This window comes from Periplaneta americana, chromosome 5, assembly GCF_040183065.1.
Source record: "Periplaneta americana isolate PAMFEO1 chromosome 5, P.americana_PAMFEO1_priV1, whole genome shotgun sequence".
Classification (NCBI taxonomy): Eukaryota; Metazoa; Arthropoda; class Insecta; order Blattodea; family Blattidae; genus Periplaneta; species Periplaneta americana.
In genome coordinates, this window is record NC_091121.1 from 57,237,170 (window position 1) to 57,258,429 (window position 21,260).

The 21,260-nt window shown below is 35.7% G+C and overlaps 1 protein-coding gene across 1 annotated transcript; it reads left to right on the forward strand.

Moving 5' to 3' along the window:
- The first annotated feature begins 319 nt into the window (after positions 1–319).
- LOC138699658 (protein takeout-like) lies at positions 320–14,120 on the forward strand. The gene is made up of 6 exons (XM_069825699.1): positions 320–464; positions 3,603–3,695; positions 4,506–4,653; positions 5,843–5,976; positions 7,446–7,595; positions 11,007–14,120. Exons 1-6 carry the CDS (start codon positions 404–406, stop codon positions 11,165–11,167), a joined length of 747 nt encoding a protein of 248 aa, XP_069681800.1. The 5' UTR covers positions 320–403; the 3' UTR covers positions 11,168–14,120.
- Positions 14,121–21,260: the final 7,140 nt, after the last annotated feature.

Here is a 21,260-nt window from a genome sequence, read left to right on the forward strand (position 1 = left end):
GTCAAAACTGACAAAATTACATCTCCTACCACCATCCCTGCCGTCCACGTGCGGCTTGACTAGCCTTACTGTGTACTAATATTCCGGTTTTCAGTGGTATTCATGCTGGAGTAGCAGCTGCACCTTCAACACAAATTAGAACTCATATGTTGTCAGTTGCTTTTGTCTTTGGTTTTTCTTCATTGCTACTCGTTGTTCTGTTTCTCTGCCTCCTTGCACAGTGATATTCCAGACTACAGTGTAAACCAGCCTCACCATTTCTCTACGTAAGGTTTAATAATTATAGCGAAAGACTTTTCAAATAAAAAGAACAAAGAAGTTTATTCAAGGGCTGGAGTTGAGTACAAAAACAAGTTGGAGTGCTCTGCCACGCCAGTACGCGAGCGTGTTCTACACAACAAGGATGTGGAGGCAGTCTGTCGTGCTTTTTCTGGTAGGAGTCGCGTATGCGGCTATGCCACTACGTAAGTACACACAACACGGCAGGTTGTACATCGATAATTATGCGGTAATAAATACATGTCTTCCATAAAAATAAAAATTACTATTTTAAGTGAGCCACCATTTAAGCATATTTTAGTTATTTCGCCTATTTCATCATCATCATCATCATCATCATCATCATCATCATCATCATCATCATCATCATCATCAACATCTGCCCTCTGGAGTCATATTTTAACACTCTGTGAGGAATTCTATTGTCAATCATTCTACCAATGTGTTCATACCAATTCTTTCTGCAGTAAAATGCCGTTTAACGAATTCCTAGGAAATGTCATTATTTTCGGTATACTGGAAAATGTTGTTTTAACAAACTCCTAGGGACCCTACCATCATTGTCGTGTCCACACCTGTGAAGTAACGGTCAGCGCGTCTGGCCGCGAAACCAGGTGGCCCGGGTTCGAATCCCGGTCGGGGCAAGTTACCTGGTTGAGGTTTTTTCTGGGGTTTTCCCTCAACCCAATACGAGCAAATGCTGGGTAACTTTCGGTGCTGGACCCCGGACTCATTTCACCGGTATTATCATCTTCATTTCATTCAGACGCTAAATAACCTACATGTTGATACAGCGTCGTAAAATAACCCAATATAAGAATACTCATCATCATCATTGTCGTTATACTGAAAGGTCTTTATACTGTAATATTGATCAATGCTACTTTTTACGCAAAACGTCATAACTAGATACGAGAATTCCATGCTCAAACTCAATACTTATCAATTTCATTACTTTCCGGTTCCAAATACGTGTACTTTTTTCGTGTATATTTGCATGTTTTGGCCTTTTTGAGGATAAAAACATGCATAATGCATATTTACCAATTTTTAGGTTAACCATGCATATAATATACATTATATTCAGTTTAATGCATGTTTTAATGATTTTGAGTGAACATCTCATTTTCTGATTATCCCCATTATTTTAGCTTCAGGAATCAGGAGTGAAGATGGAAAAGAAAGAAAGAACTAAATGACAGAAAAATGTTTATTCAAGTTTGCACCCATATATTCTTGCGATGTAGAGAGGTCATTCTCTGCCTAAAAATATATTGACTGACAAGCGCAGAAACCTCACAGAAACCATTTTAGAAATGTTGTTAGTTGTTAACTATGCAAAAAAAGTGAAGTGAAATAAGAAATTTGAACAATAATGAAGTGCATATTTTAATGTATTTTCCGCTTGTTCGTGCATGTTTCATAGTTTGATAGTTCATGAATGCATGCATATTTTGGGATTTTATAGTGCATGAAATTCTCGTCTCTACTCATAACTGTATGTTTTACTTTGAGAAACAGTCTCTAATTTTTTTCTGAACTAACATTTTACAATTGATCCTTCTACATAATTTACAATAACACTTGCACTTTTTGTCACATCATCTGGTAAATTCTGTTTTCCAGCCAAAAATAGCCGTAAATCATTGGCAACATTTACAGCTTCGACAAGAGACTTTTTTTTTTCACTGTCATTGTCACTACATACAGATTATTCATCAGTTTCACTCTCACCACCTTCTTCTTGCATTACACTACTGACAATGTCCTCTTCTGTAACCTCTTCTTTTTCTTCTTCAATCACTGATAAACTTCCGGAACTCCGCCAGCAATTCATAATAACCGTCGAGGTCAAGTTTCTCCATGCTGAAGTGAACATTTTCAAGGCTTCTAAAATTGTTATGTTGGTGTTACCGCTTTGTTATAATGATCATATGCATCATAACGGGGAATTTTTATTTTCATTGTAGTGAAACTTTGTTATATTGACGTTCGTACAATTGGAATAATTTAACATGGAACCTATGGAGGTAAATACAATTCTTTTCGTTGTACTGACCAATTCGTTAAACTTACGTTCGTTAAAACGACATTTGACTGTATATACTTTTATTCTGCTGGTAAGGTCAAATATTCTTAGTTCTTCACGAACGTCATTTCTTCGTTTATCTATTAGATTAGCTATAACTTGCTGTAAATCTAAAGAAATTTGTTTCTGTCGCTTTCAAATTTTCTTATTGAATCTTTATGCAAAATCAAAACATTCGGAACCTTACCACAAGAGTATTGCTAAAAATTTATAAAATGAAATTAGGGCTGCTTAAGTAGTTCCCTTGCTAATATTCTCTTGATTATGCCACAGTGTGCCGTAATAAATTTATTTACCTAAATTTTAAGGGGTTATGTACAGCTTACAGCAGTAAAATTTTTGGAAATATTCAACTTTTCTTTTCTTCCATTACTGTATCTTGTACAATAATGAAAATTGGTATGTGTAAAACACTGACCGAAATAAGCACGTTAAACACTGAAAGCACTAATTTAATTCCACCAAAAATACGTTCCTCCCTACACATTGCATATCGTAATTTCTTTAAAGTTTTCACTACAAAAATTGCTGATATTAAAAGCAGGCTTATTAATATCATACACCTAGTTCCTTCGTTACCCACTTTGTTAGAGTGACGTTTATGCTTTTATTTTCTACCTAAGCAGTTATTAGATCTTATAAATCAGGTAGTACAGAAAAAATATGAATGACAATAGTGAGTTTGCTGTTCTGAAATTAAATTAAAAATGGACACCATATAGGCCAGGCACTCGATGTCCTTACAATGTGCATCACGGGCGTATCTGGAGTAGCAGCCGTGGGAGGGGAATGCGTCTCCCAATAATTTTTCCTAAAGAATACATCCCTCCCAATATTCTACCCAAGGCTATGCATAAATAACTTTTATTAATTTTTCTGTTCTTGTCATCACTTTTTGTCAATATTATGACGGAATTATTGTATATTCATAAAAGTGTAGATCTGATTGAGGTTCTGGCTAATACGTACATCTATTATCAGGCAGTACATCTCACTTGACGATATGTGTCAGAGATAGAATACAGTATACATCTTAAGTCTGATAAGTGAAATATGTTACTAGTCAGCGATGTATGCATTAGAGGGGAAAGGAACTGGCCACCCTACCCCTTATTTCCTGGTCTAGTTGCCACATGAGTGTCGCCTTATTGGTGTCATTTATGAGGTGGATAAGACAGAAACTATATGACAGCATTTTTAATAAACCAATAGGAAATATGTTTACTTCTTGCAGCCCCATACCTGAAGCCCTGTGCTCGCAGCGATCCTAACTTTAACGCCTGTGCGCTCAAGCATGGAAGGGAGGCCGTGGACAGCCTCGTTAAAGGTGAGATTAATAGACCAAGATTCTTGCATTACGACTTCATTTTGTTATGGTACTCAATTGCATATCTTAACACATGTTACACGTAGTTATATTCGCCATTTTGAGTAAAGAAAACTGATGTCATGTACACGTTTGTATAGACACAGAAACAAAATTTGGGCCACTGGATTTTCCAAGTTCTAATTATAACATACTGCGCATGCTCCGTAAGTCCAAATTTTGTTCCTGGGTCTGTACTCTTCCATTGTAGTTTTTACGCGCTTTGTAACCATCCTGTTCTTTATTACGTACCAATAATATTCAATTTCTTGAGCGATCACTTAATATACAGCTATATAAGTGAAATGATTTATTGTGAACTAAAATCAGAATTTTTTTCCATTTTCCGTATTTCACATAAAATAATTTCTTACTATCCAAGAGGGAACGTACTCGTATTTGTAGCTATTTATAAATATAAATATTGAAATAGGGGAATGCAATTAGTTTTACAGAATATCACCTACTAGTAAAATAGCCATTTCTACATTTTAATAACGTAGTATAACGTTTCTTTGCAGTTGTGTTGTATTTTATAGTAACACAGTGTTTAAAATAACATGTTGACTACGATTCTCAGCAGTAGTAACATAGAGTTGTGCTATATGTTATAGTAATGCAATGCTTATTGGCTTACTTGTCAAAATACCAAACTATCAGGAATCATGTCCATATTTTCGTGAGTGCAGACAGAACTTCGCAGGGCTTCCACATCGCTACCGATATTAAATGTCTGTGTACATTATATTCATTGTCGCTTTCACTACCTAGGTGACAAGAACTACAAGATACCCAACCTCAACCCAATCACGATCAGACAGATCAAAGTGAAGCAGGGACCCTCGCAGGCGGGTTACGAGCTGACTCTCAACGACGTCAAGGTACACGGAGTGGATGGGGTTTCAGTGGAGAAGACAGAGTAAGTCTTTCGTAAGACGTCGTATTGTACATCTGAAGTCCCATTAGTGTAATATTATGTTACTAGTCAGTGATTCATGCAATGGAACGGGAAAGGAACTGGAACGCATACCCAATTATCTCCTGGCATAGTTTCCTCATGATGATGCCTTATTGGTGCCATTTATGAGGTTCAAATCTGTATTCGGACAGTTGATTAAACAGCAATGGGCTTAAGGTAAATATGTCTGGCTAGTTCTAAGAATTAATCAATGCTGACAGAATAGCAACACTAAAATCCACCCACATGACAAGCAAAATCCACACAATTCCACACATGACTTTAGAATACATTTTTCCGTTATTTACACTTTTATTATCGCTGCAGTACTTTTAGAAATAGGCCTATCTTCCATTGTATAAAAGTTGTTTATGTAGTGTTGAAACTTATGTATGTATTATGCATAGGCTTATATATTATTGATCTATTTATTTATATTCAATAAGACATGTTTAATTACGGTGTATATTAAGAAATTTAATCTTAGGTAAAGTCGCCCTGGGTGGCACAATCGGTATAGCGCTGGCCTTCTGTGCCCGAGGTTGCGGGTTCGATCCCGGCCCAGGTCGATGGCATTTAAGTGTGCTTATGGGTCGTAAATGAAGCAGATTAGAGAGAAAGGGAAAACCAAACAAGAGACTGAGCTTATTGTTACTTTCTCACCCACACTCTCAACATGACCCACAGCGGTAAAATTTGTTCAAACCGACACCATCCCCCTCAAGTTCATTGTCAGGCAACTGTCTGACCTTATGAACGGTGTCCAGTATTTTATTGTCACTCAGAACTTTGAAAGCCCGAGAGAAAGTCTATAAATAAAGGGTCAAAAACCTTCAAACAAAATGACCCCTACAGATTAAGCGCGGTTTAGATCATTCACCCACGTCTAATCTAGAGTCAATGCACCGGTATTTTAATATGCAATTAACTGAAGAGTTTGTGGAATTCCACACAGTTTAACAACACTGGAATTAATTTTTATAAAAGAAACTTATCCGCGAAGAACCTCTAATAAATGCCTTGTCATTTGCAGTAAATACAAAATGGGATCTCGCATGACTCATATACTTGATTAAGCTGAAATACAAATATAATTTTCATTAATATGTTAGGGAATCTCAAATGCTTAGTGCTTGCATTATATTTTCAGCTTTGACTTCGACAAGCAACACATCGCAATCGAACTCAAGTTCCCTGCTTTGTACATCCTGTGCAAGTACGACATCTCGGGACGCATCCTGGTGCTGCCTATACGCGGGAATGGCGACGCCAATCTGACTATGGGTAATGTTGAGATTATGAAAGAGTTTTTGTGCTACAAGCTCACCTAGATCGGTGCTATGGTAAAGTCAGGCTTCTTTTTGTATGCTACATTCCAATGTAGTACATAACGACTGTGCTGTTTTCAAGACCTAGAGAAGAATAGTGAAATTTAGATATTTGCTTAAATGCTTAGATAAAAGTCCATATAAGGTTCACCAACTTTATTAGAAAGCCTCAATTGAAACTTTCATGGGCTTTTCTTGCAGTCTTAAGGAGAAAAATTTTGATATCAGCCATTATTATCATCTTAGATAAAACTTTGATGATAATGACTAAAGACCATTTTCCTATTCCCACAATATTAAGATGAGTATAAGTGTGCACGGGATATATATAACGTTACGTATCATTCAGTAGATATCCTGCTCACAAACACAAGTAACGAGCACTACAAGGTCATTCTACAACATATTCCTTCCTCCTAAACAAGCACAGTATACTTCAGGTTAGCAATGTTTATATTATGCACTACAAGCTGAAATAAAGATGCCTAAAACGAGTACGAAAGTACAGAAGTGGGTAGAAAAACACTGAAGGCAGTGTTTCAGTGTAAGTTGCGACATAATTGTGTGTAAGTTATGTAAGACTGACATAATCTGTTCTAAAAGATGGTATTTACAGCAGCACTGTGACTAAAAACATATAAACCATTTGAAATTGATAGAAAGAAGTAAGTCTGACGATCTACCTTCAGCTAGTATTTCAGTGCCTGCGGACGAATTTAGCAGAGATCTGTATGAAATGATGGTCCATACCAACATTCCTTTCAACAAAGTTGAGGACAACCACTTTAACAATTTTGTTGGAAAGAACACCTGTAGCCTACACAAGGGCAGTATCTGTGTTACAGTAGTACGGTATTTTAAGTTAAATTTTACAGCAAAAATTATTGTAATATAGGCTAAAATTTCATTCACGCTAGTACCTCTGTTTCAGTTGTACCGGTGTTTTAAGTTACAATTTTTACAATAAATATTACTGTAATATGAGCTTTAACATTGTATAAAAAGCGGTACCTATGAAACAGTAACATTTTAAAATTTTACATCAGAGATTATTGTAATAAAAGCTTAAACATATTGTTGAGAGTAGTGTCTCTGATACAGTAACATTTTAAGTTAAACCTTACATCAAAGATTGTTGTAATATGGGTTTAAACATTTCATTAATGGTAGTGCCTGTGAAACAACAACATTTTGAGTTACAGCAAAGACTGTGTTTACTTTTTTGTAATATACAACACAGCCCTACACTTGAAATCATTATTTTATTTGTGTGTTTGTTGTCCTTGATGCGGAAGTAGTCTGTTTACATCGTACAGCACCGCGCGCCACTACTCTTCGTCAAGTCATTGCACTAACTCCGTTCTCACTCAACTACAAAGAGTAGTGGCTAAGATTACGGTCTCTAATAATGAATAATCCTTTCAGTGGACAACAACCTGGAATTCTCGGTGGACTACACGCTGCAGGAGAAAGACGGCAATACGCACCTCGTGATCACAAAATCCCAGGCAGTACTGAAGCCAAGGCGCGTGTATATCCATCTATCCAACCTCTTCAATGGAGACAAATTCCTAGGTGAGATTAAAATACAAATAAAATTAAAAATGAAATGAAATTAGAGGAAGGTGGAGACTGCTAGTGGAACGATAGACGGAACGGGAGTACACCGAGAAAAACCTTCTGCAACGTATGCTTTGTCCATCACAAATTCCATCACGACTTGGTCGCGAATCGAACCTGGGTCACCTGGACTGACCACAACGCGCTAGGGGGACAGACGGTGACTAAGGAAGACCTTAAAAATCAAAGAAGCAGAAATACAGTGTTTTTAATTGGTTTATTTTACGACGCTTTATCAAATGTTACGGTTATCTATCGTCTGAGTGAAATAAAGGTGATAATGCTAGCGAAATGAGTCCAGGGTCCAGCGCCGAAAGTTACCCAGCATTTGCTTTTAATGGGTTGGGGGAAAACGCCTGAAAAATCTCAACCAGATAATCTGTTCCAAACAAGATTTGACCCCGGGCCCGTTCGTTTCAAGGTCAGAGTTGCTAATCGTTACATGTTCAACAGCGGTGCACTGAAATTCAGTGTTACAGACTCCAGAATCTGTCGCTGTGAACCATGGTAATAAATCCTTATTTTTGTTTCTAAATATCGAAACCTTAGTAGCTTTATTCTACAACTTCCATAACTAAAAGATTCGGAGAGTTTTTACAACTACAACTTTGTTTCTTCATCATTTCACACAGAAGAGCTCACAATACTATCGAAATCTCTGTGCCCTAACTGAATAAAATACAGGCAGAATGCCTTGTTTACATTACCTTTAAAGGCCCATTCACAATGAAAATTAAACATAACCGTAACATAAACACAGAAGTTTGCGGCCAGGCTACCAAATGGGATCATTCACAATGATCCACATAAGCATTGACATAAACATTACCGTAAGACGTTAACATGAAAGTTTGCAAACTCCAAACTTTCATGCTTATGCTTACGTGATTTGCAAACAGAACACAATCGTGGAGCGCTGAAGTATACGACAGAATATGAGGAAATGGCGTCGTTGTTATGTTTCCATGGTTACCAAGTATGTTTGCTGTTATGTTTATGTTCCCATCGTGAATGATGGTATGACTTCTTGATTTTACTGTAACGTTAAGTTAAAGCTTACGTTATGTTTAATTTTCATTGTGAATGAGCCTTAACTTTTCAAACGTCAACAATAAGATAAGAAAAGTGAAGAGACTCATGGTATAGTGGATGGAAACCAAAGTAGCGCTGTATTCATATATGACTATTGATAAAATATAAGTTCGTTAAAGTACTGTGCTCAGAAACCTGACGGGATGGACAAAATCTGATTATATTATTCGTAATCAGCGTATCAGACTTGGTAATAATCAGCATTCTGTTTACCTGTACAAAAAACTGTGTTTAATAGTGTTATTAATTATTATTGACATTATTTTCTCATAAAACTTGAAACTACTTAATTGCGCTTTATGTTTAGACAATTACAAACTCAAATTTTTTCCAAAATTTCAGCTTCATTTGGATTTAAATTATTCGGATCTTGAGACACACATACAGTAGAGGAGGCAACACCTATCCTGTGATCTTATCAGCAATGGTATAGAGGGGAAACTTCCGTACCGATAGATTCATATAATAGTAATCATCATGAAAAAAATCTCTTCCTGATAGTTCATTATTTCCCCTCTCGCACAGCTCACATGTCACAAGATACCCTTTATCACCTACCCTGTTCAAAATCTACTTGGAGGATTTAGTAAAGAACTGTTTTCAAAATATGGGAGGAATGATAGTACAAGCAAGAAGAATAAAGTGCATAAGATTTGCTGGTGATATGGCGTTTAGCAGAAAAAGAGACGATATTAAGGAATATGCTAGTGGAACTAAATGACAGCTGTGAGCAGAATGGGATGAAGAAAAACACAAACAAGACGAAGGCCATGTTATAGGAAGAAAAACAAAAGAAGGTAAACTTGCGATATCTAAATGAGGCAATAGAGCAAGTGGACGGCTTCAAATAGGCCTACTTAGTGTGTGCTAGAAGCAGTAACATGTACTTCTGCCAGGAAGTCAAAGGAACCATAGCAATGGCAAAGAAAGCTTTCAATAGGAAAAGAAATATCTTCTACGGGCCTCTGGAAAAAGAACTAAGGAAGAGACTAGTGAAGAGCTTTGTGTGGAGTGTAGCATTGTATGGGGGCAGAAACTTGGACATTACGACGAAGCGAAGACAAACGACTAGAAGCATTTGAAATGTGGATTTGGAGAAGACTGGAGTGTGTGAAATGGACAGACAGAATAAAAAACGGAGCATTGTTGGAAAGAGTGGCTGAAGAAAGAATGATGCTGAAACTGATCAGGAAGAGAGAAAAAGGAATTGGCTCGGTCGCTGTCTTAGAAGAAACTGCCTACTGAAGGATGCACCGGAAGGAATGGTGAACGGGAGAAGAGTTCCAAGTAGAAGAAGATAATAGATGATATACGACATTAAGATATATGGAACATATGCGGAGACTAAGAAGAAGGCAGAAAATAGGAAAAAAATGGACAAAGCTGGGTTTGCGTTGAAAGACCTGTCCTTGGGTAGAACACTATGAATGGATGTAAATATGATTGTTTCAAATTTAAATATCGTCAACAAAATGATAACTCATTCAAACAAATTAGCAGCTGAAAAGAAAACATAAATTTTTCGCAGATATTATCATAATACTGGCCGTCTAATAGATAGAGTTTGTATGATGTGCTCACATCGCTTGTTGTGCTGTATATAATACTGGCACCATATTGTACTATTATTAAATGATCATTTTTTGTCATAATGTTAGCGCTAAAAACTAATTTTATGTAAAATAAAGTTTATTTTTTAATGAAATAATTACTAACTAACATAGTGAAAGAAAATATTTTCACATTCATAGAGAATTCCGTCAGAGTTCCGATAAAAAATTTGTCACTTAATTTCAGCATTGCTGCTAGCCTGTGTATGCTTATTTATTGTCATCGCAATATCTGTGTGCGTGTGCGTAAGTCTGTGCCACCTAGCTGTCGTGCCACTCTTGTACAATGAAAGCATTGTAGTTGTTTGTCTTCTCGTTTACTTTCAGAAGCAGAGCATTCAGGTAAGCGGTAATCATTATTTTAAGCAACACAATACTTGCGCTAAGAACAGGGTGGAATGGAAATATGAAATGGCCGCGGCTACAACTTTAACTAAAAAAAAAAAAAAAAAATGTTTTTAACATGAGATATACCTAAACTAAGGAGGATGTGCGATTTCACAATACACTGCTTTGAATGAAACAAAGTGACTTTATTGAACTTACAATGTAAAATTTTGTGAATATACAGTTGATTGCGGCATATACAAAATTAAATTAATTTTATATTCATTTTTCAGGATTGAAAGAGTCTATTTACTTGAATATATTTTGAATGTTACAGGAAATCAGATGAATGAGTTTATGAACGAGAACTGGAGGGATGTCTTCAAAGAGATGTCGCCAGAAATTTCTAAAAACATGGCTGAAATTATCTCGAATGTCGTGAACAATATCTCGAGTCTGCTAACCTTCGACAGTTTGTTTCCAGAAAAACTTCCCTGAAACTAATGAAACAGACTTCAAACTTTATGAAATCTCCTCCATCGAGAACTTCCAGACTTCAGAAAGTGATCACTTTATTAGAAATATAAACGGAAGTACAGTACGATTATTTAGTCCTGACAGTCGCCGGAGATGTGCGCGTGGGACAGGCGAGTCCATTTAGTTACTCCCCGCTCGCCCTTATCTCTATTCCGGAACTCTCCCCACTCCTACAATTACTTTCCCTCTTTGGCGTCGCTGAGCTGTCAGGACTAAATAATCGGTCTGTAGATATCTTACAAAATTCAAAAGCTTCCGCTGCAATATTTTAAACTTTTTATACATGATTTGACATCCTCATTGTTACTCAGGTTCGACTATCTCGTAAGGTGAAAGCCTTAACGTCCCGACATCCTAAGATACTTTCGTGTCCTTCAATGGGATGACTTTGCTTCTGTTTGTGCAGTATATGATTTTGAACATCTGTGGAAATACCAAATATTCCAGGTCAGTTTGTCTACTTTACATTGTCCACCGTTACATAGTCCAACTTTATTTGGTACACGGACATTTCGTCTACTTTTTTTTGTCCATAAAGAATTCGTCCATTTTCAGCATTGTTCATTAATATCATAGGTCCACAAATATGTTGTCCATTTTCTTTGGTCCACAATTTTGTCCACTTTTCTAAAGTCCATTTAAAATATTGCCCGTACAACTAAATAAAAGACAAGTTGAATTGCATTTAATAGAAAACAACTGCCTCTATATTAATGTTTTTTCTTATGATTTCTATGATAGTGAACTCCAATTTAATATAGCGTATGTGTCAGAACTTTTAAAGAGGAATCAAGTTTATACAGTACAAAGACATTATAATGACATATTTACTTCCTTTGTCTAAAGGCAAGGATAAAATAGTTTATAACAATTATATATATATATATATATATATATATATATATATATATATATCAGTTCCACTCGTTTAGCAAAAATGGAGACCAAACGTATTCGTGATGCAAAAATCATGATATAAGTATGTAATTCTCGTTGTATCACAAATAAAAATATAGCCTACATGTTCATATTAATATAATTGAGAAAGGTAAGCACACACATGTTGGGAATAGAGTTGAAGTTGTTGCGAAAAAACGTTGTGACATAAATCAAAAGGAGGGCTGAACAATACCGAAATGAACCTCCCGCAGCCGTAATAAGGGAAGAAATTCAGGCTATTCTAGATCAGAAAATGCTAGTGAATTTACCAGAAAGAAATTCATTATTACGTACTGTCAACAGAACACAAAATGTTCTCAATTTATATTTGTGTGTCATCAACTACAGATTAAAATTGTACAATACCGAAGAGAAGGATGAAGAGAGAAATAGAAAATAATTAGTATGTTATTCAAATTGTTCTTTATTTCCTTTTACGATTAAATTTTTTCTGAATTTCAATGTATATGACTGAAATAAAGTCGTCTAATATAATTCTGTTAACAATACAGTATATTAATCCTACAATCGACCATAATATTGTGGACTAAGAAATTCGGGCTAAAAATATATGAAATGGACAAAAATTTCTGAGGACATTCATTATGGAGGACGAAATCATACAATGGATGACTTCCGTAAGTTGACATAAATAGGTGGACAAAATTGTTATGAACATAAAATTACTGTGGACTAAAATCTGATCTGGAAGAACATTTCTGGTGGATGTAAATCTTGTGGACGAAATGTTACTGGACAATCAGTTTGAGAATCATACCAAAAGCATTCCGACAATAATGAGACTCATGACCAAACAAAACGTTTATGTTCATAAACATGTCATAAAACCTTTTGTGGGAATCACTAAGTGAAGTCAAGTTCAGGCATGTTCACTGGATTTTAAAGCATTTCTTTTGAGAAAAAGTTTTCGTATAAATTCGATTATCGCTCAGAAAAACAGACAGTAAAATTTACGAAATGTTACGATAAGAATTTTGAAAACGTGGTCCAATTTTGAGGTATCATTAGGGAAAGAAACTTCAGTCCGTCTCATTACTTTTGGAAAGCGCTTCCTAAATGTGGACTCTCACATGGTGCTTTCACACTACGTTAATGCTGCAGATATGAAAATTTTCAATTATCATTTGATTTCGACAACATAAATAGCTCAATTACTGGAAAGGCAAGAGTTACAAGGGATTTTCTTAGCACCAGTCACTTCAAAATAAAAATTAAGGCTCTGTTCATCTACAAAGCAAGGAGGTCTATTGCATCCATCATACCTCTACACTACGGCACAAGAAGAACGTTGCTTACTGTGTCCATTATTTCTCAACCTGTTTAGTAAAATAATAATTTAAATTTTAAAGCCGGTAATTACAAAATAAAAAAATAACTGTATAAACTGATTTGTGTAAATAGTCAAACATTTTACACCGGATGTAACTTAAGACTCTGTTACAGACTGTTAGAGATGGTAGAGCTGATCAATATGAACTATTGTATAAAAAACCTATGTCCAGAAATGTTTCTTTTGGTAGCTACAAACCTTGTTGAGTGTAATCAGGTTGCTTTTTGTGGCATATTGGTAAACTACAGATTCCTATTCTAAAACGACTAAGAGGACATACTAAATCATTTTTTCTTTAAGCAGATCCGGCTGTTAAAAACAGTGGTTTGTAACCCATCATAAACTTAAATGTATCACAGTGAAATATTTATATAACCAAACTTGGAACCAGCAGAGAATATGCAGTTATAATAATTATATTGAGATATTTTTTATAGTTTCAGAATATGAAAGGACAAAATAAGATTTAAAATTGAAATTTGCAAAATATAACAGGTACAGATTCTCTGAAAATATGAAACTAAGGGACCTAGAACTCCATCATTTAGATAAAAAATATACACATGTGTATGAAAACATACAATAATGTAACCCCAGTCAATATATAAAACATATTTACAAGTATACATAGTTCATTTTCAAAACACTTGATGACATTAATTATCTACTGTTTTACTTTTATAAAGTACTACATAGTCCTTAATGGATTGACTTACCAGTGCCGACAATTTGAAAACAAAGCAGCTACAATATTTTCTGAAAAAAAAAGAACATAATTTTAAAAATGTAGTTTATTACCAAATACATTCAAGAAAAAAACTAGCATTACATACAGTGATCTTACGAAAGCTCTATTTTAGTAGCCGATAAATAGATTTAAAAATGGCGAAACATGCAAAATATATTAATCGATTCAGAATTTAATGCTGAATATAACTGCATAAAATCTAAAAAAATTATATTTTAGTCATCAGTTTGAAACTTCTTAACATAAACCTCTGTGTTGTCATGGTGATGTTTATAAGCATTCCAAATCTCGTGCAAATATTGTTCAGAAAATTGTTTACAGCCTACATTACGACAGACGATAGCATCGAGCTCAAGGTAAGTGGACTAAAATCTCAATTCAATTTAAACATAAAGGGTGCTATGCATTGACATTTCGCTAGCCCGCGCTACAAGTGTGCTAAACAAGCCCCGGCTATCGAGTGATTACTTGTACAGGAGTCATGTCATGTCATATCATGTCATGTCATGTCATGTCATGTCATGTCACATCACATCACATCACATCACATCACATCACATCACATCACATCATATATCATATCATATCATATCATATCATATCATATCATATCATATCATATCATATCATATCATATCATATCATATCATATTATATTATATTATATCATATCGCTGACACTGGTTTATGAATACGAAAAACGTTAGTTCGCTGAGCATCCACCGGAATCCCGCGCTAAGAATGTCTATGAATTTGGCCCAAAATGCCCTGTAGACCGCCTCGCCTTCGTAACCGGCCTAGATGACGGTTTCAATTGGACGAAAGTCATTATCTCCGACGAATCTGGCATCTCGACCGATTACATCGGACGTATTGGAGTCTATAGGGAACACGGCCACAAGTATGATTCACGATATGTTAACCGACATGACAGGTTGGGACGCATTAGCGTATCATCACAGTCTAGTATATACAGTCACGAAGCTCAATAAGTAGGAAATATGCATCATAGATAGTTGCTAACCACTAGGATCGCTACTATCGCCTCATCACAGACAATGTGAAACAGTACCTGCACAGTACCTGTTCCTAGTACCCTCATAAACTCAACCTTCGTAACTGTAAACACTAGACTGTGGTATCATGCTGGGGCTGGATATCTGGGGATGGGGCAGGTGTTTTAGTGAGGAACTATGACTTGGATTCGATGCAGTATAGAAACATTATGGAGAATGTGTTCCTCCCATCCGCCCGGGAATGTTATTCCCAAGGAACATTATTGTTTCAGCAGTGTAACTTTCCAGTGCACACAACGCAGACCGTTCAAGCTTTTGTTCTCGGGGAGGCCCGATCGCCTGGCCACCTGAGTCTCCAGATTCGAACGTAATAGAGAATGTCTGGGCGAAGTTGAAGGAGGGAAGGCGCGAGTTGTTAAAAAATGAGCCCTCTCAGAATCAGAACTAGCTGTGGGGTCAAGTTCTCGACGCCTGGGAAGTCCTCGCCCAGGATCGGGGCTATTTCCCTCAGCTCGTCGATTCCATGCCTTGCAGGATCAGATCATTTGCAGAGCAGACGGGTAGTGGACGAGGTATTAGGTTCACCATTTTTGTTTAATTATTTCTTTTCGTTATTATGATTAGTTTTTTATTTGGAAGACAAATTGGATCTTCCAATTGATTTTTTTTTGTTCTTCTCTGCGGTGTCAAACCAAATAAAATTCCACAAGAGATGGGACATAATTATTCCACATAAGAAAACAAACAAAATGAAACTTCGGTCACAGGTGTCTTAACAAAAATTCACGTAAACAAAATCCTGTCGCCAATGCGGCCCGAACTCATACTTTTTTGCATGACATGAGCTATTACGACGAGACGGAAACCCTCTCCTTCGTGCGGCGTTTCGATCTCCTCACGATCGACTCTCCGGGTTCAATGTTATACTGACAGAGAACGTTATGAGGAAGTTCAAGAGTCGTTTCTGGGTCTGTACAATGCAGTATAAAATTAGTTTCCAAGTTAGACATTCTTTACATGCGGGTCGATGCTGGGAAGCTTTACGCAGTCCGTGTATATCCTAATATTACATCCACGCGCTCTGTCTTTTACGACAACAATGAGCCCGTTCCGCACGTGAGCAAATGACATTGATTACTATTCCAACGACGCACGATGGTGACACGTCACGCAACTGAAATGTTACTGTCAAAAATAAAAAAAAGTCATCTTAAATTTCGTGAGTGACAAGCAAATTGAAAAATAGCCTACGAGAATGGTATGTTGACATCCGTGATGTATTAAAAAGTTACGAAGATTTGAAAGTCCTCTAAACTTGTCAAGAAGGAAGTTTATCGCAGCAATCACATCGTTTTCTACCGACTTTCTTTAACGTTCTTTATCTGCCATGGAATCGATCTCTTAAATTTTTACAAGCTTACATAATGACGACAAATTGCAGGGTCCATGTCTCAATGCATCCAGAGTTCTCAATCTTCTCTCAGTGAACTAGAACAATCTCTTTCATATTCACAGTAACACTGAATGAGAACAATTCGCATTTATACAGACAATATAGCCCACTCGTAATTACTTTCTGTTATGACTATGCTAAAAAAACACATACATTGACTATGGAATAATTTGAATTGCTATTTACTTACTTCATTTGCCATAACAACAATAGTTAAACAATTGAACTAGAAGTTTCTGCGGAAATAAACCCCATTCTTTTGTTTAAAGAGAAATTTAAATATAAATGACTTTGAATAATCACTATATTTTTCTAAGTATTTTTACAAAAATCATTTCAACATGCTTAGTAAAATTAACATACACCCAACTGCCCTCAAAATGCGCTTCATAAATGCACTTCTGATACCTCGCTTCAACTACAGCTAGAATCTAAGATATAATTGCTAAATATGTGCTGTGACGTGTCACAAATTTTCAGTTGTTTCAAGGAAAGAACTACTTTATTTTTTCATTTCGTTTCTTCATTCCATAGATTCTACATCAGTTGTAGCTTTGAGATTTAAAACAAGACAAAAATTATACAAAAATATAGTCTAGTATTCAGAAGATGATGCAAAAAACATCGAAACTAGTCAATTAGGTATAACACCATAATTTAAAATGTTAATACAGTGATGTCGTTCCTTATTTACTTACTTACTTACAAATGGCTTTTAAGGAACCCGGAGGTTCATAGCCACCCTCATATAAGCCCGCCATCGACCCCTATCCTGAGCAAGATTAATCCAGTCTCTATCAACATATTCCACCTCCCTCAAATCCATTATTATATGACCCTCCAATCTACGTTTCGGTCTTTTTTCCTACGGACTCCCAACTAACATTCTATATGCATTTCTAGATTCGTCCATACGTGCTACATGTCCTGCCCATCCCATAGTCGTTATTTATTTAATTTAAATAACTTAAAAGTTCATCTGTAAAAATAAATAATACAGATTAAGTGCATTAACTTAATTTATAAGCATATGCAATAATTCATGAGGTAAGTAAAGATATGAGTACAAAGAAACTTTCTGCTAATTCTGTTCTGAACATTTTCTCTTCGCCCTTGAAACCTTTAAGATTATTAGACAGTGCACTGAAAACCGTGATACGTTAATAGTAAACTCTTTTTATAACAGTTCAGATTGACAGATGGAGATCTGATTTGTGATTTGTACAAATATAAAAATTACTAATGTTATGATTACCGTAGCACAAAATTGATCTTGGTCTTTAACACAGAACATCAACAGGGAAATAATATAGGTAAATTAAGGTAAGGTAAGGTCAAGATTTCTAAATGTTTAATCACTTTTTATGTGATGTTATTTTATGTATACCTGCCATCGGTTATTATTCTTAAATCTTTTTCTTTATAAAACAAAATATTTAGCTTCAGATTATTTACCTCAGAATATTACTCTATATTTCATTGGAAGAATTGAAGTATACAAATTATGTTATTTTAAACGTGTTTATATCACCGATAGAAGATAATGATATTAATGCATAACAGGCAGAGATTAATTTAGAAGTATATATTCTAAGCGTATTTTCCAGTTCAAGTGATTACTCAACTCCAAGCCAAGAAACTTTGTGCTCATAGGTTCTTTGAAATATGTTTAATTTAATCTAATGTTATAGGAAAGCTAAGGGTTATTATATGTATTAAATTTGATTACACTGGTTTTATCAACATTAAGTGCTAGTTTATTTGCACTAAACAACGGAAGGGGTGAAAATAATATAATCCTAATCCACAGATACAAAATTTTATAGGAGAGCTTGTTAAAGGTTTAGGGTCCAATGTTATTAGGTGCGGTACCGTAATTTCCTCAGCGTGTACTTACGTCATATGTTAAGTAATTTATATAATAATTTAATAGTAGCTTTCTCATATGTATCAGAAATCAACTCGCACAAAACCATTTTTGTTAAAAGTGTGGCTTAAGACTACCTCAATCTCACCCTTCAATTTATTAGTTCGTTATTAGATTTAACACTGTATTAATTAGAAGAGTTTATAAAGTGATCGTAATATTTACTTGTATCATCTGCTCTTAAGATTATCTGGGATTATTTATGGTTGAGGCTAAAATAATTAATATAAACTGAAACAATATTAGATCTAAAATTGATCCTTGTGAAGCTCCATTTTTAATATTCCTATTTTCTGAGTAACTTTCTGATATATATTAAAACATATCATTTGCAGAATTATTTTTATTAAAACACTTCTCCCCTTTTAATTAAATGTTGTGTAACCTGTCAAAAAATAGTGCATGTGACTACACGTATAAGTTATGAGGGGTGTTTTGAGATAAGGAAGACACAACACTACTTAGAAGATCATTACTACGCCTCTCTATACAGAGCGGTCTTAGGCATGAATCAGTTGAGCGGCGACAAAAACACGACACAACTTCGAGTGCGTCGCAAATATGCAGACACTTGGAATTACTGCTTTGAGAGAAGTGAAATAGCCTAGCATATGGCAACACGCTGCGCATGAACGCGAGAAGGGATGCCTACCTAGCGGTACAGCTTACAATCATTCGAACTTCGATAATGGATAATGTTTCGAGTTACAGAAAATTCGAAATATAGAAAATATGCCCAGAAAAACACAATTAAGTAATTTGTTGTACTGCTGCTGCTACTGCTACTACTGCTGCTGCTGCTATTGTCCACACCTGTGGAGTAACTGTTAGCTCGTCTGGCAGCGAAACCAAGTGGCCCGGATTCGATTCCCGGTCGGGGTAAATTATCTGGTTGAGGTTTTTTTCCGAGGTTTTTCCTCAACCCATTATGAGCACATGCTAGGTAGCTTTTGATGCTGGATCCCGGACTCATTTCATCGGCCTTACCGCCTTCATCTCATTCAGACGCTAATTAACCTAAGATGTCGATAAACCGTCGTAAAATAGCGCACTAAAAACTACTGCTGCTGCTGCTGCTGCTGCTGCTGCTAAAGTACAACTAAGATTTTAATGTCATAAGTGAAATTCGGCATTTATTTTCGACCAATTTCATAATAAGAGACTTATGTTTGCATCCACATTTTTTATTTCAAATTAAAACCTTAGAAAAGAAGTCTGTTGATTTATTTGCCTCTTATTCTCTGCAATTCCATTGCGACGTTGAAACTCATCAAACCATTCTGTACTTGCTTGTAATGATTGATTATCTAAATCTTTAGTAAATTTCTTACGGAGTCTAGAACTTTAATATCAATTCCAAGTAGCTTGGCACTCCCACGCCCCAGCTGGTAGGTGATAAGTACTGCATTGTCGCTCGATTTTCTAGGTCAAAGCCACAGAAGTTAAGGAAGTACAGTAGTCTAACTCATTTCTGATTCTCTTCGAGACTGTAAAACAGCATCACTGTGTTCTTCAATATTAATTTCACCCAAAATTTATGGATATTATGTGCGTCATAGTCAACAGTGCAAGTGATATTAGTTTTGTGTATAATCTATAGGCTACTGCTTGTAGTGTACGAGTATGCATGCCGATTTAGATCAGTTTGGAAGCAATAAACAGAATCCTTACGATAGTTGGAAAAAATTAAATTTTTTACAGCATGTAACGAATAATTTATAGCTTTATAGAAGTTATGTTTATGTTTCTTTGATAGAAAATGAAACAATAAAATGTCAACGTCTTATTTATTGCCATCTTGGGATGCAATCTAGTGGCTTGTGAGCCATTCCTCAGGCTACTACAACATAATTCAGTTAAAATCTTAAAAAGGAAGGAAAATGACTTAGGACACTTTGGAATCGATCTCCTCAATTGCGACCTCCAGAATGTCATTTTTATTGACGACAGAAATGATGTCCTCAATATAAGTTCACAATTACGACCACGAAATTACATTCTTATAATGTTCACAGCATAAGTTCACAATTGCGACTACCAGAATTATTACATTCTTATAACGTCCACGACGTAAGTTCACAATTGGGTCTACCAGAATTACATTCTTATAACGTCCACGATGTACTGTAAGTTCACAATTCGGACTACCAGAATTACATTCTTATAACGTCCAGAACGTAAGTTCACAATTGGGTCTACCAGAATTACATTCTTATAACGTCCACGATATACTGTAAGTTCACAATTGGGAATACCAGAATTACATTCTTATAACGTCCAGAAGGTAAGTTCACAATTGGGTCTACCAGAATTACATTCTTATAACGTCCAGCACGTAAGTTCACAATTGGGTCTACCAGAATTAAATTCTTATAACGTCCACGACGTACTGTAAGTTCACAATTGCGACTACCAGAATTACATCTTATAACGTCCACGACGTAAGTTCATAATTGGGTCTACCGGAATTATATTCTTATAACGTCCATAACATAAGTTCACAATTGCGACTACCAGAATTACATTCTTATAACGTCCATAACATAAGTTCACAATTGCGACTACCAGAATTACATTCTTACAATGTCCACGACGTAAGTTCACAATTGCGATTACCAGA

Coding starts and splice junctions, on each gene's coding strand:
- LOC138699658 (XM_069825699.1), top strand. CDS start 404: ATGTGGAGGCAGTCTGTCGTGCTTTTTCTGGTAGGAGTCGCGTATGCG. Junction 5,977..7,445: donor CGACGCCAATCTGACTATGG/GTAATGTTGAGA, acceptor TAATCCTTTCAG/TGGACAACAACCTGGAATTC. Junction 7,596..11,006: donor CAATGGAGACAAATTCCTAG/GTGAGATTAAAA, acceptor TGAATGTTACAG/GAAATCAGATGAATGAGTTT.